At 39.2% G+C, this 16,499-nt stretch overlaps 1 protein-coding gene across 4 annotated transcripts in view; it reads right to left on the bottom strand.

Annotated features, from left to right (window-relative positions):
- nhsb (Nance-Horan syndrome b (congenital cataracts and dental anomalies)) overlaps window positions 1-16,499 on the bottom strand; it is a 156,123-nt gene that overhangs the window by 9,817 nt on the left and 129,807 nt on the right. For 2 of the 4 annotated variants that reach the window (XM_088599367.1, XM_088599393.1), the window contains exons 2-8: window positions 14,112-14,264; window positions 12,659-12,795; window positions 11,987-12,031; window positions 8,220-8,264; window positions 7,751-7,795; window positions 2,240-2,435; window positions 245-376 (exon numbers count right to left, since the gene is read on the bottom strand). In XM_088599367.1, coding sequence (XP_088455493.1) covers window positions 245-376; window positions 2,240-2,435; window positions 7,751-7,795; window positions 8,220-8,264; window positions 11,987-12,031; window positions 12,659-12,795; window positions 14,112-14,264 — 753 coding nt within the window. Of the gene's footprint in view, window positions 1-244; window positions 377-2,239; window positions 2,436-6,610; window positions 6,674-7,750; window positions 7,796-8,219; window positions 8,265-11,986; window positions 12,032-12,658; window positions 12,796-14,111; window positions 14,265-16,499 lie in introns of all 4 variants that reach the window. The other 2 variants (XM_088599378.1, XM_088599387.1) reach the window with 2 other exon arrangements.

Here is a 16,499-nt window from a genome sequence, read left to right as displayed (position 1 = left end):
ACTGTAAGAACGTTACATAAATACAAAAATAAAGTTACAAATAATACAAATAAAGTTATGTTTGAGACTGTTCTGCTGAATTTTGACAGCCTTTGACTGATTCTTGTGCTGTCGGGCATGTTTATCATGCCACTTTGTTTTTTTTACTTGCATGAACCTCACCCATGTGTTTTTACATTAATCCTTAATGGAACTCATGGATATGAATCCTGGTAGAGCTGAGTAAGTAAAGAGGAGAACGTACCTAATTCTTGCTGTACTCGTCTGGGAATGCCTGAGATGGTTTTTCGTCTTCTTAGCTTCCGTCTTCTTTGTAGTACTGACTGAGAATGAACAAGAGAGCAACGCACACTGGCTTCTCTGTCAAATCCAACCCCTGGAATTACAGATCGGCACCATTTAATCTTATTCAGTTCAACCCTACTTGGAAAACACCAACAGGGAATCGAGTTGAAAGAAACAAAATATCCAGGCACTATTTCCAGAACCATAAATAACATAAATAGGTTTATTTCCCAAAAAGCACCATGCAGTGAGGGTTTTTAGCTAAACGTTTTTTACATTATTTACATCTATAGTAAAAAAAAACACTAACTAAAACGGAGAAAAAATGTTAGGTAAACTTATCTAGCATGGAGAAAGGTGTTTCCTGCTGTTTTTTAGTATTAATTGTTTCTGTAAAGAAACAGTCAATCTCCAAACTAGACAAAAAGAAGGAGGGCAATAATCCCAAATATAACTGTTACAGAAAAGTATTTACAAGTATTTATTTTTTAAATAGAATTACTACATAATTATATAAAATACTCAAAAGTAGTTCATGAAACAAAAACTTCAGATAAGGGTAAAAAGTACAAAAAGATCAAAGTAGAGTATAACTATAACCATACCTGTTAAAAATCAGCTGCTTATAAGGATCTAACCTTGCTGTGTGTCGTTTCCTAAACTGAACATTCTCACTTCAGCCTCAGAATCCTGTTTTCCTGTTTTTTTTACAAAACTTCATGACTATCATGTGATTACAGACTGCACTATTCAACATCATTGCTTGAATGTGCTCTGTGACCAAGCTTCCATTGACACAGTAAACCACGTTTTCCTTGATTCAACATTACTCAGGGTCAGTAATATCACACAGCCTCATTATAATTCTAATGCGGCTAATTAGCATGCAACCAGCCATGCAACTAAATTGTGTGCAAAGGCACACAATTTTGGACTATAAGGGCTGCTGTGAGGTTCACAGATCATGACTTGCAGATTCTAATAAAATCTTCCCAGATATATCTAGATATATCTTATAGTAGAGATATATCTAAGGGTGTGATTTATAAACCTTTTTGTAATGTTAGGTGATCGACACAAGGTTTACTGTTCAAAAATCTTAGGAATAAATCTTTTCAATTAAGGTTACTTCTCGTTTATGTACACTGACAGACATGAAGGATGGCAACGTCCCTCATAAAATGTTTTTCCCAAATGTATTCAGTGTGATGATATTACTTGTTGACCTACATAGTTTTGCATTTCACCTTTGTGAGTAAATTCATTGATTTAACACAATGCCTTATAATACTTAAATTCAGCAACCTGTATTGCTCTATGGAGTTGTACATTCTTTTACATACAGAGAATGAAGAGGTTAAGCATTACTGAAGTGAAGCAGAGAAAACTACAAGAATTCATGTACAGCAGAGAAATTAGTTCAGTGTCCTATACGCCAATATGTAATTAAAAATAAACATCAGAGCCCACAACAAAATCAGTTTAACCTGTTATGCCATTAATGTTACTAGGAGGGGGATGAATGTGGAAAAATGGAATGCTGTATATGTAGGCCGGATTTTCAGAGAAAGGTAAAAAAATAAAAGTAGCCTTGTGACTAAGTGATCGAGCCTTTGAAGCATGAAAATGCAGAGGTCTGTGGGTTTTCAATATCAGAGCCTAAAAGACGTGGGGTACATACTTTCCACTGTGACCGCTACATAATCTGTCACCCTTCCCGACCAGGCACTGGTCACCTCAGAAGACCTAAGCTTCCCTGAGATCCTTACTTCAGAAATAAGTGGGGATCAGGCAAGCAGGGGAAACTGAGGCTTTAGTGGAAGAATAAGATAAGAGGCCCCACGTTCATGCTTAGTTTCTCTCCCTCAAGAAAAAAAACCGTAAAGAGCAAATTGGTCCTTCCACATTGGTTAAAGAGCAAAATATTTCATACAAACAAAATGAGTGAATTTACCGGTGACATTAATGGGAATAATGCATGAAGAAATCACTTGAGACTCTGTTCTCATTTTCTCCTCTGGGGTTGGGAGAGGTAGCACTTTAGACCAGTTGGTCTGCTTGTCCAGTGTTGAGGGGATATTAGGCACCGGGCACTTCGGCCTGTGACCTAATGCGACTACATCGATGTCAAGGTCTGTCGGGGGAACAGCCTGGAACAAATGGAAATGCTGGTTAATAGTGTTAATATTGTTACGTGTTGATGTGTTAAGCTGAGGAGAGAAAATAAAGGCTTTCACCAAGCCTAAAATATTATTGTTTGACATTTATCTTATAAAACAATATATGCACATATCACACATATCATCAATCTACTCCTTCTAATATGGGTTAATAAAGTAGTTAAATATGCATATTTCAAACTAATGAAAGACTTTTCTGCTTCATGCTGTTATTTTAAAAACCTCAGTGTAGCTTAGGCTAAGGATAACAGGAATCGTGTTTTTCACCATGCATGGTGAGTTTGTACCGTAATATAGTAACCTTTTATTTTTAAAGTTATAGAAATTGGAAGTTATTAGCATTTTCAAACCACAGGAAGTTTCTCATCACTGACCATGTTTAAAAGCTCAAAACCACTTCCAGCTTGTTAAATCAAAATTATATATACAAAAAAGTGGATATGATTTACCATATGGAATCACTAAGAAACTCACAATGACAGTTTGTATTAAAGCAGAGTCACCACAGCAGTACATTGAGCTCATACTAAAACAAACGTCATTTCATGTTTTGATTGCAATAACATTTGATTGCACTGAGTTAAACAAAAATCATTTTCCTAGCTAAAATCACATTCAAACAAGGGTCCCTTAAGCTATCTTGACTCTTGTTTCTGTGAAAATAGTCTGTTGGGAAAATCCAAAATGAAAGAGCTCTCTGTCTCTGGTAGAATTTAAAACAAAGAAAAAGTCGGATGCTCCATCTTTAATCTACCACATCGTTTCATTTGAATAGTTGGATTTAACGAAAGAGCAAACACGATAAGTTACAAAATTCTGCCGGCTTCACAATATGTATATATGTCTCAGAATGGATACTTTAAAAATGCATGAGAAAAAAACAGAAACCCTCCAGACTGTGTTAAATACTCTACCACAAATACCTTCTGCAAACATTTCTACTTGGTTCTCTGATGTAATTCCATTCTGGATAAATACATTTGAAAGATGCAAGTGCAGGCATAAGACAATAGTGCAATACTGTAAAATAAAAAGCGCAACGATGATAAAAATGTGAACGACTCAACAATCGTGCATTAGATGCATGCAAACGTCTTAATAAAGATGTATTTGTTGTACTATGAAGTGTGTACCAGTGGTGCATCAGCTGAGAGGAACACAAAAGATTCTCTCAAAGTGCTCTCATTTCCTAGCAGAGAAAAATACCTTCGTTTCAAAGAAAATGGATGAAAAATATTTGTTCTTTACCGATATAGCTCATTTACCTGCACCATTTCTTAAAGCATGAATCTAGCATCCCGCCTTGTTTACACAGGCAGTATATTGTCCTGCAGTAAATTTTTCTCAGTCAGGTAAAGCAGTAAGTAAAAAAAATCTGCACTATTCTGCATCTTAGTTTCCTGGGCTAAATTATTTTTTTTTTACAGAAAAGTGTACTTACCCTTTCTGATTTTAGAAAAGATAAAACTACCACACAGCCGTGCAAGCTGAACTCGTCCCTACCTCCCCTAGCTCCAAGTGAGCTCTGATTTAGAGCTGACCCTATGCCTTTGTATTTTGCTTCCCAGCAGACGAAAAACTGCACTCACAAAACACTGGCCACAAAAGAATCCTGTTTCCTAGGAAACTTTCTAAATAGAAAAAAAGTTTTATTGGTGCACAAAAATCAGAGGGAGTGCATTTTTAGTTGATTCGTCTTTAGAATAATAATAGCACGTTGGCTTTCAGGGAGGGGAGAGGGGGGAAGAGTGAGAGAGAGAGAGGCACTGAGAAAGGCACAGTTAACGCATTGGATTTCATCACTGGCCTACTGCCAGAAGCTATTTTCATTGGAAAAATGAGAGCCCTCACAGGCCAAAGTGTAAAAGAAAGTCATTCATGAAGCCGGTGGAGCTACAAAGGTGTCCCGAAAGCCAGAATGCTGTCTTGGGTGATAAGAGCTTTGGTTAAAAACCAAGAAGAAAATTCCCTGGCCTTCCCCCGACTCGAGATGAATTTCAAGGTTCCCGGGCTACTTATGACTGGGTAGTCAGAAATTCTGAGGCAAATCTACAATTCATGTTTTTATTACAGGCCTTGCTGTAAGTACTCCTGCAAGACCAGATATGAGAAAAGGACCCAAGAACACAAATGGAAAACAAGAGGATATACTGTACTGTTTACACTGTACTGAAACAAAGAAAGCATATCTTGTAGGAGTGTCAGACAAGTGAACAGCCATATTGTTTAAAACTGAATCCCTAGGATACTTTCAAGAAAAGTCTGGATGAGCTCCTTTGGTCAACACACTACAACTAACTAAACAAATAAGATGGACCAAGTATCTAGAATTTGTAATATCTAATGTTTCCAATATATCTTATGTTCCTAAAACCCTAAATAAGGTCTGCATGTATTTAAAGTAGTGATCAAAGGTCTATCTACAAATTTATAAAATACATTATTTGAATTGTGCTGAGGGATCTGTGTCTGTCTTCCAGAGCACAAGACATTTCCATGGGTTTCTGAGGGAAAGGAAATTCCTGGGGAACAAACACGGACATGTTATTCCTGGCAGGTAGGTTCTGGATGACATTTACCCCATGTGTCTACAAAGGCACGTCATGATATTGGTCTCCATTGCACACAAAGGAGTCATTGAAAAAGAAACAGATATTAGTAGAAATACAGGACTGAAAACAATTTGGTTAGTTACAGACAATGAAATTAAGAGAATATCAGAAGGGTTAAAACTGTGAAAAGGAGCTTTAAGTTGGTGTCACTGACAAAAACAGAGAGGACATCATGCCTTCCAAGCCTTCATATATTTACTACAACCTTTTATCCAGTAATTTTCCCCACAGCCATCATCACCAATTTTGTGTTTCATATAGAGACTGGTATCGCTGCAATTTAGGTTCTTTTGCAAAAAGTAAGTCATGTGGAATTGTTACATTTCTTTGAACTGTAATTAACACTGTATGATTAGATAATTAAGTCTGTAACCAAGTGCACATCATGTGTCTGCAGTTGAGCCATGTTCAGTTCATATACATGAACTTTCATATGTATTTGAAAGCCATGGTTACGCAAGTCTGCTTTGAAATACTGAAGTATTCTGAATAAAATGAGCAAAAACAGAAATGCTAACTACCAGTACATGCTGAAGAAACTGAACAAGGTGTCAAAGAAAAAACATGAAGCCCCAGAAAATCAAAAACACTTTTGGTGTTTTGTTGAGTTGAGTGTTACATCTCTTCGTTTATAAAGAAGCAGCTTATATCACTCTTCAGCTATATCACTCTGAAACTCACAAATGGCAATGCACTGAAGCTCAGCAGGTGTGACCCTGGCCAGTACATGGATGGAAGCCTCCTAGGAAAAACTAAGGGTGCTGCTGGAAGAGATGTTAGTGGGACCAGTAGGGGAAGCTCACCCTGTGATCTGTGTGGGTCCTAATGCCCCAGTATAGTGGGAGGGACACTATACTGTAAAAAGGCGCCGTCCTTCGGATGAGGTCCTGACTCTGGTCATTAAAAATCCCAGGACATTTCTCAAAAGGAGTAGCGGTGTTACCTTGGTGTGCTGGCCACATTTCCCATTGGCCTTTACCAATCATAGCCTCTAATAATAATAATCATCACTCTGTTCTCCTCCCCACCGATAGCTGGTGTGTGGTGAGCGTACTGGCACACTATGGCTGCTGTCGCAATATCTACGTGGGCGCTGCACATTGGTGGTGGTGGAGGGGAGTCCCCATTACCTGTAAAGTGCTTTGAGTGGAGTGTCCAGAAAAGCGCTATATAAGTGTAAGCAATTACTCTCTTGCCGACTCACAAATAACAATCATTCTGCATGTAGATAGAAAATTGGACATGCGTGTAGAGGGCTGAGTCAAACTGCTGCTCTTCACTTCACATGGGCATCAACGCGTCTTGCTAATCTTCCATTAGCAGGGACAAAATGGTGGCCATGTGAAATGCAGTGACGGGACAAGGAAGGCAAGTCCTTGCTGTTCCTGTCTGGTGACAAGACGCAAAGTTAAGAGTTGTCATGTAAAAACGGGGAAAGAAAAAATTCAAGTTCAGAACTGGAAAGCAAGTGGCCAGGAGGGAGACAGGCGAGGCTTGATGGTCGCTGCAGAGCAACCCAAAAGGGGCAAATACCTTTCTGCTCCAGGGTGTCAAGTGGCAACATTCAGTGGGGGAGGAGGAGCGGGTTCTGCCAAACTACAAACACAAAAGGCAAAGAAAAACAAAAGACATTTTGAATGAAACTGAACAAAATAAAAAAATGGCAAACGGAAAACCAAAATTGCATCACAGGCTTTTGAAAAAAAAAACACAAATAAAGGGAAATCAAGGAGGTCGCAGGAATGCAACTGGTAAGAGGTGACTTTGGCGTAATAAGGAAAGTAATGGTGGAGTAATCAGGCTTCCTGCAGTTCCTTATGTTTTCCTGAAATAAAACATATTATGATGTTTCAGGGGACTGTACATAGGATGTTGGCTGCCTACTTGGGTTTAGGAAGGTAAATTCTGAAGCTGGAAGCAAAATACAAAACAATCTGGGTGAAAGAAAAGAACAACAAAATTCACTTTTACCTCTTGAACATTAGTTTCAAGCAGTTTCTTTTTCTGTAAAATGGATTTTACAATAAAGGTAATGAAAGTGTGATTAAAATCACACTTTCATTAGCTGTTCTGCAAACATCTGACCATTTGTAAACCTTTTAAGATGTAAGGCAACATAACAAACAGCATCCCTTGAAAATAAAGCACCCTAAATCTTTGGATATTTGATTGCAACTCTGGTAAAGGCACAAAGAAAATATACCAAAATAGTTCCCACAATAATTCAGAAGTTTCCATGTGTGTTTTTTTCAGCAATGAAGCCAGGTATGGTGCTACATCCACCACTATTTTAAAGGGTAAGGCCACCCTGTTGAAAAAATTGTTAACTACTTAACCGAAACACAAATGCCAATTTTAAATCTTGCATTGTATATATATTATATATGACAAACAGCACTCATATTTAACTTCCATTGAATTCCATTGAATCCATTGCAGAGTCCCTAACCAGGCACTTATGCAAGAATTGTGAAGTACTAACATTTCCAAGTAAAACACATCAAACACCTCTCCATTACAGGGCATCTGTTTTTAACATAGAACACTCAGCCATCACTGAGACCGCTCACAAAATGTGTTCCCCGGACACAACAACATGCAGTTTATGGAAAAAAAGCATGGCGAGATGAAACCACACAACCCTGTAACTGCAGAACCTGTTGCAAAGATTACCTTTCTCTGCATTTGCTGAAATTCTATCTCTCTTCCTGGTCTCTCCTGTAGCATGTAAGAGAAAACAAAGACCATCAAGAGCAGCCCAGATCTTAAATTGACCCTTTAAATACCACACCGCACTGTGAACACACTCCCCATGTGTGCAGTATTGTGGACGAAGGTGTGTGGCAGACTTTAAATCGAAGCTGTGGCTTTTATTCTCGACGCTTCATTTCCGACACTGCATTTGAACCTCCAACAGAAGTCGACACTAAACACAGAATGTTCATTTTAAAGAATTTTAAAAGTTAATAGAGATTGTATCTTCAAATTATTCTGCAGGGCAATGTAACCACAGTGTCACACACTAGGACATGGGCTCTGCACGCTGGTCTAAATATCAGTGTTTTGACTTAGAGGCCTTTCATTTTTTATATGGAATATTCATTAATGCAACACAAGACAAGCATGCATTTTCCAGAATTACCTTTCTCTGTGCTTGGTGAATTTCTGTGTCTCTCATTGGCCTCTCCTTGTTTGTTGCATGTCAAAGAAGATAGATGATGTCAACAGAGAATCTTAAACCATTGGCTTCCACTGTTTATGTGTAAATCAAAATATGTGAATTAAAAACTAATTTCTCATGAGAATCCATGTAAATAGGGGGATGTGGTCTGAGTCTACTCTCAACCTGAGGATTAATCTCTCAAACCAAAACAGTTACACACATTTGTTCACGTAACATGTGTCTATACTTGTACTAGAAAGTTATTTTTGAACAAAATTAATGTTAAAGCCTATGATTATCTGCCAAAATAGACAATTCAATCTTCTGGTTCTTCAGTTACAAAGCAATGTTCAGTTTTTGTCACATAAAACATTTATCACTGATGTCCAAAATGTCAACTTCCACAACCGTCCGTCTGTCCACAACCCATATTTCCAGTAACCATGTGGATCACTTGAAATGGGCAACAATGTGCTTTTTTTTGAGCAATGGATTCCTACTGGTTATCCTCCCAAGAAAACCACTGCTGTTCAGTCTCTTCCTGAGGGTCGAGGCATGAACACTGAGACATCTGCAGTCAGGGAGGCCAGCTGATCCTTAGATGTTACTTTGGAGGTCTTTGTGATTTCCTGGTTGATTTTTCGAGTTGCTCTTGGAGAGACTCTTGACTCTTAATTATACATTTTTATACTTCGAACACCATTTAATCTAAAAAATAACACTGAATTGGTAAATCTAAATCTTTTTGGTTACTTATAACCAGTTTCGAATAAAAGTGTATTTTCATTATTATATTGGGGATTCACAAATGGTTTCACAGAACTGTAAATAAATAATTGTATTTCAACATAGGGATGTGTGTGAATGCTAGGAGCAGCCCTACTGTATGTGGTTTTGTTGGGATATGGACCCTCCTGTTGCTCTCCTTCACAGTTTGTTTATCTGTGTTTCAGCATTACCAGGCTGAGAAGACAACACCTTAAAACACTCTGCAGTAGAACCTATTTCAATTTACTTTTCCAAACCTTTACCAAAACTTTAAATGTCAAGCAAGTAGGCCATACATGATCTTCTGTGAGCTGGATTCAACTGGTTAGATTAGAAGGTCACTGAGGTTCATCTATGCATTTTTCCCAAACTGCTAAGATTCTCCTCAGCGCTCCACTGAAACATGCTCCACTTTGCCAGAGTAAGTCATCCTCTACCTCAATTACCAGTTAGAGAAGACATCCTGAAGCCTTCATCTTCAGCAGGCACAGATACTTAAAGGGCAAAGGTCAACGAATCTTGAGAAATTATTGTTGTTCCTATTCATATTATTCATTTATTCAGGTGCGTGCTGCACATTAGTGGTGGTGGAGGGAAGTCCCCATTACCTGTCCCCTGAGTGCTTTGATGAGTGTGCAGAAAAGCGCTATATAAGTGTAAATAATTATTATTAACTATTATTTTTAAGAAAGAAAGTCCAGAAATGTAGCAATTAACTAGATGCAATAGTGAATATTGCACTATTATTATTATATTATTACCTGAATAGAACATGACTTTAGAGTATTTCTGCTTTAATGCACCTCATTAGGGACTCTTTTGTAGTCCTAAAAGGCTGCTTTAGGGTCTTAAGACAGAAAACAAGCTGCGCTAATATTGCAAATTTATAGGAAGCATTTTCCAGAAACTGCTGCTGTAAATCTTGATGTCTCATTGCCTTCACCACCCACAAAAATACTCTATAGTTATAAAATTTCTGTATTCAAATAATAATAAACAAAACCTCTGAGCCCTTAGTGGTTGTTCACACACTTAAATCTGACATTATAACTGGGGCTGGGCAGTAAAGACCCATCAAGGTGGTGATTTCCTGTTCACTTAACATTATTGTGTTTAACCTGACAGAGGTGTTTGTTCAGTTAAAGGTCAATAAAGCGCTTGGGGTCAATGTTTCAAAGACAAGTCATACAGACTGTTTGCTTTACTTGGTTAAGTATTGACCTGTACTGCTATTGATAACCTGTCAGACCAGGAGCAAGCTATGTGGCTTCTGAAACACCATAAAGTAAGAGGATGTGAGCCAAGGTAGAAGGTTAAATTTCACCATTGTGTTTTGTGCCAAATCTCCACATTCTATCTTTTGATGCAAGGGGCTCATACAACATAACTCATTCATTATTTTTTTACATTAATGTGTTTTGTTTAGAGGCCTTTATACAGTGCAAGGGTCATTTTTACAGATGATGGTTATCCAACATCAGTTTAGATCAGATCACAAAGCAACAACTGAAGGGGAACTGCAGTACCAATTTCTCAGACCAGTTATTAAATCTTGGTAACAAAATAACTTAATTGACCATAAGGCAACATTTCACAAATTCCAAATTAAGCACAAAATCGTAAACTTTGTGAAAGTACTGTATGGTCGCCATTTTGTTGCAAACTGTTGGTCTAGTCATGGCCTAATGCAAGAGTTCCCAAGAGCTGTGACACAAAACCGGCCCTTCCTGCTCGCTAGTCACTGTAATGACTAATGTAATGTGATGTACAAGCGAATAAGTACCAATTGTGTAGTAGACATTTCAATGCAGAAAACTACCAATGTCATCTGCATGCAGAGTTAACAAGTGGCATTTGTTGCCAAAAGTGTCTCAAAGTCGAGAGCAATATTTCTGCTGGATTAAAAGTGATGCATTCACAAGCTTGTTTTTTTACAATGTAATAAGGCTGCCTCTGAATCTCAGATCATGGTGCTGTGCATACCTGAAAATTTAACTTATTTTGTGATGTAAATTGGAGGTTCTACATGTTACGGGGTCCGTTTTACCTTCATTGTTGTTTGAAATGCACTCATCAATGCCGATTCTTTCACACCCCGAAATATAAAAATAGCCTTGCAGCTCCCTTTAAATTAATTTTTGTGCTGGTCTTGATTCATGAATTAACAATGTCCACCCATCCAATCCAGGGACACATGGACATAGGGGAAATGTGCAAAATATTTGATCGTGTGATCGTTTTCGATGATTGCAACTGTTATTTGTATGAAACATGAACGTAAGAGGATTCATCCCGAACGTTTAAGAGAGTGAAGCTGTCAGTCTATCTAAACAGTAGGCACAGCAGCTATGGTGGAAACAGCCTGACCATTCGGTCTCTGCCTGGCTTTCTACTGGACACCCAGCCTTGGGAGCTGAGATCTCGCTTTTCTATTTCTGAGAGACAGTCTACATATAAGTCCAATAAAAAACACTGCAATTATTAAAAAAGAAGAGAAGGGCACACTGAAGTAGGGCAGCAGTGGAGATGTGAGAGATTGCTGGTGTAGCCTTGAACAAGGTACTTCACCTGAATTATTTCATTGAAATACCTACCTGTGTAAAAGTAATTTTGGGATAAAAGCCCAATAATAAAAGTCAAATAACTTACTAAGTAATGCTAAAATCAATTACTGTATGGATCTACCTACAATAAAGGTTTAATGTAATAAAAATGCAATTACATATTTGTTGTTACTTGTTGTTTTTTCATGAAGGTGGCATTTTATTTTAATCAAACTTTAATCAATTTAATCAATTTATGTCCATGACTGTAATTTGAGTAAAGACCATTTTGCTCAAAGACAAAGATCACCCCCCTACCAACAAATAAAAAAACAAAACAAAGACCTTTTCTTACAAAAAACAAAAAACATTTTCCCAGGAAATAGGAAAAAGATTAAAAAAAAAACAAATCACCACATACATTGACGAAATTACCTTTCTTTGCATTTGCTGAAACTCTATCTCTCTCCCATGTCTCTCCTGCAGCATGTCAATAAAGAAACAACCAAATAAATACTCATTCGCAATTTCACATTTTGAAGTAAGCATGAAAATATATTTTGCTTTGCCCGGGAAAATGAAGGATGTTTCAGAGCACGTTTATAGCCTCTTCTTGTACAATGAAAAATGAAGGAGGTGTAGTGATGTATGACTCTCTAAAACTGCAATGGTTATTCATTACACGATCATACCTACAGAATATATCCAAAAGTATGCTTGGTGACTCACTAGAAATGACGCCTTCACTATTATTACCTGGTCTGAAACCCTGTTTTATGTATCGGACAGGATGAAATCCAGAACTAACTTTATGAAACAACAAATGGAATTGAATTGACTTAAACCAAGGCCAAAGGCAAAATCAAGCATGCATCAAGCATCGTTACCATCGCCACCCTCCTTTGTTGTTTGACAGTTTGGCCGAATAACAAACATCAAAGGTTGGCAGTTGCGGATAAGACATGTGACAGTTCTAACCAGCATCACTGCAGATGCACTAAGAACCCTTTTAGATCTCAGTGGCTAGGCCCTCTGTAGCTCCAAGCCATTGGCACCACCAAGGGCAATCCGGTCACCTGAGGGGGGGGAGTGGGGGTGCTGCCTTACCGTTCGGAGGTGTCGGCTTCTCTGTTCCCGCCGCCTCAAGGTGCGCGGTGAGGGGAAGGCTGGCATAGGAGGCGCCACCGAGATGGAGATCGTCACCCTGCGCTCCCTGCTGTTCGCCCGCTGCCTCTGTTGTTGATCTGTCAGGGGGAATCGATCAGTCGCCTCACAGGAAATTCCAATACACCATAATCAGAGCAAAAATGGCCGTGTGAAGTACAGGGTTTCAGGGGACTCTGTCATTTTTGTCCCCTCCTTCACTCTATTGGGTTTCAATGGACTGAGAGTGCAGCACGTTAAGCTTCCAAAAAGCAATTCCCTTTCTGGGCACTAGGGGGCAATGTCTGTCTAAAGTTACATGGCCATCCAACACCCTTAGCAGACACTGGAAAACATTTGACAGAGCAGGCAGAAAAAAGAAGCAGCCATTCTTGCAGATTAAGGGCAAGACGTTTAAGGATGAGGAGCTTCACGGAGCTCTTTCTGTTCTTTATGCTGGGGGACAACTAACATCAAATATCTGGTCAAGTAACGACTATATTTAGACAGGATTGAAATAAGAAGGCGAGGAATCAGATGGACAAAATAGATCTAATTATTGTCAGACATTATTTTTTGAAGCTGCACCATATGGTTTTGAAAGGGTTGTACAAACACAAGGTTTATGAATAAACAAAATATTTACTACTACTTCACAAAACCTGAAAAACTACTGTAAAATTAAATACAATACCAATATGCTGAGCCAGTTAGTAAACGGTAGTGCAGTATTTGCATTCTAGACACTCTGTACTAATCTGTTATGTAACTCTTTTATTTACATATCTTTTTAAAATATGTTATTGTCCATTAATATGCATAACTTATCTCAGAAAATTAAATTTCTCAAATCGTTCCTGGCCTTTTTTTTTCCTGTTGTAACATCACATGGACATTGTTTGCCAGTGCTGGTTCAGTGACAACAGGACTAGAGACAAGGATGTGGGAGAGACTCACTGCTACCTCAGCTGAAGCGGGAACCACTTCCAACAACTAAGACCCCGCTCTTAACATCTTCTTAACATGGAAGATGTCAGAGAAGTGTAGGGCTAACTTGTGTTGGGGGGGGGGGTGGGGTGGCGAATGTTTTCCAGAATCTCTAAGAAAAAGAGGGGTGAAGAAACTAGACATCCACCCTCCAGAACATAAGCTTTGCATTAGCTTGTTTAGTTGGTAGAAGCGAAATGTTTTGAGGGTCTCATCCAGCTGTTTCTCCAAAGTCCCTGGGGTTTCAAATGCAGCTCCACCACTGGATAGCTACTGGGTGGCCCCAGGTGCACACGGCTCGCTCACTGTGGCTGCAGATGTACAGTATGCAGTGCAAACCTGACTGCATTGAACTCAGGGAGCATTCATGTGCCGTCGCAGTGCTGCTGGTGGAGGAAAGGGCCCAGCGGCTGAGAGAGACCGGCCTCACCTCGGTACAGCGCCCGCAGGTTCTGCTTGGCATGCCGATGGAGCTCCTCGACGCAGGGCGGCCGAGTGGAAGGGTGGAACACGTTGCGCTGCTGGTGCCATGGAGCCTGGTAGTGTGTTGTCAGCTTGCTCTCTGCATCCAGGTTGGAGACAGCTGCAATAGGAAAGGCATAAGACATGAGCCCCGTGCCTCCACCAGTTCTCACTGGCTCAACAACAGGAAACTTGTAAGGGCTCTGATGATAATAGCCAACAAAAGACATAAACACTTCTGGTTTCAAATCAGAATGCGACAGCTATTTATGGGACAGCTGTATTTGTGCAATCACAGAGGTAGCTAAGAAATAAAATCAACATTACACGTTATACAAACAAAAACTAGATGTGCCCACATTAGTTGAAGGGGTGGCACAGTGGCGCAGTGGTTTGTACTGCTGCCTCGCAGTTCTGGGGCCTGGAGTTCATTTCCTGGGATGCTGTCTGCGTGGATTTTGGATATTCTCCCTGTGTTTGTGTGGGTCGAAAGATATGCTGGTAGGTCAAATGGCCCTGGTGTGAGTGTGTGCCCGTGTGTCTGTTTGCGTCTTCCCTGTGATGGACTGGCGTTGTGCCCAGGGCGTACCCTGTCTTGTGCCCGCTGATTGGCAGGATAGGCTCCAGCTCTCCAGTGACCATGTATTGGATAAAGTGGTTAGAAACTGGACGGATGGAGATATATGGATATTTGTTACATTTCCACCATTAAGCAAAGAAATAGATTCTCTTGAATTATCCGAAAGGATAGTCAGTTGAGTCCATAGCCACAGAACATTGTAAAGCACAATAAGGGACTTATGAAAAGAGCTGGGTTTATCAACATGGTAAAACTATGCAATGATGCTCAATTGTTCTCCTCCAGATGGAAGGTATTTTAAAACCTAAGTACTGTGAGCTACTTGTCACATCTCCTCCTGCTTAAGAGCTGTTCCTGTCTCCAAGTATGACAGGCAGTTGTAAAAACCGAGACTGAATGAATACACAATTGGTGAAAAACCACTACTCAACAGGGTTGATATGGGGCGTAATTACAGGTACCACACAAGTCCTAAAAAAGAAACTGTGTCAGCAGCGCTAACGCAATGAAAACCACATGCAGTTTAAAGTTATTTCACGGTCCTTTGCCGACACATCCATGCTTAACATTTCGTATCATCAGCATCAAGCGGCATTAAGCTTCAGGTAACACATGTGAGGGACTGGGAAATGGCAAAGCCTGCTGTGTAATCCATCTTGTGTCTTATGTTTCCTAACATAGCTGCATGCATTAGTTTCCATTCAGAGTGCAAATCTGAGGTAAATTATACACACTACTCTGCAGGTAAATAATTCATGCAAAACTACCAAGAGATTTCCGAGATGGAGGCGAAGTTATTTTAAAAGCCGACAGCGTATGCACATCACTCTCATTCTTCCAGGCAGTTAAGTGGCCTTACGGTCATAGTTCACCGCAAAACCGGACAAGAAAAAACAATGTGAAATGGGACAAGGCTGCTATAGACAGTCTTGGGGCTCCAAAAATACCATAAGATTTCTGAACTGATTTCAAGCAGGACTAACTGTCTAACTCAGGGTGTACGTGTCACCTGATTTTTATTTCAGTAAACGGGGTGTTATCCTTTAGAAAAAAAACCTGATTTGTTTTAAACTATGGGTAAGGATTACACTTAACCAAAATTTAGATATGAATTGTTATTTAAATGTCAGATTTATATTGGGTATTTATTCTAGTCCCTATATCTATATGTTTATCTGTATTGTAAACAATGAATTAGCCTCTATCCACTTGCCAGCTGAGATTGTTTCAAATGAAATGCCAGGGAAAGATTGTTCCAGAGATCCTATTATTAGTGTGTTTACTCTAACTGTCAGTCACAATGGAAAGCGATTTAAATTGCTAGTGGTGTATGCGGACCTCAGTATGTGCCCTAACGAAGCCCTAAGACTTACCTGTGTCTTTTAGAAATTTAGTACTAAGTAACATCACTTGAGTAGTTTAGTTTAGCCATAAAAAACATTATTTTTTACTTTTTCACAGAATTTCCTTAATTCTGCTGCCTTGTTACTATAACACCCACCTTCTTCTAGCAACTGTATACTGTACAGTTTAAGCAATAAGGAAGTCCAGTCATAAACAGTTCAGAGAATGAGGATAAGCGTTTATATATTTTCAGAAAAATTCCTAAAAATGTAAAACTCAGCAACTTTGAAATTAGCATTAAAATTATATCAAATTCCCTAACTCAAATCGTACCATCTTTATCCTTTTGCACAAAACACAATTAGGTCTGGCTCTCCAACTGGAATGCCCTGATTTACCCTTGTTGCTCTGCTCTGCTCATCGCCTTCGTTG

The sequence above is a fragment of the Lepisosteus platostomus genome, chromosome 2 (genome assembly GCF_059453375.1).
Source record: "Lepisosteus platostomus isolate fLepPlt1 chromosome 2, fLepPlt1.hap1, whole genome shotgun sequence".
NCBI lineage: Eukaryota > Metazoa > Chordata > Actinopteri > Semionotiformes > Lepisosteidae > Lepisosteus > Lepisosteus platostomus.
The sequence above is the reverse complement of the archived record's forward strand: the minus strand, read 5'-3'. Positions and strand labels throughout refer to the sequence as shown.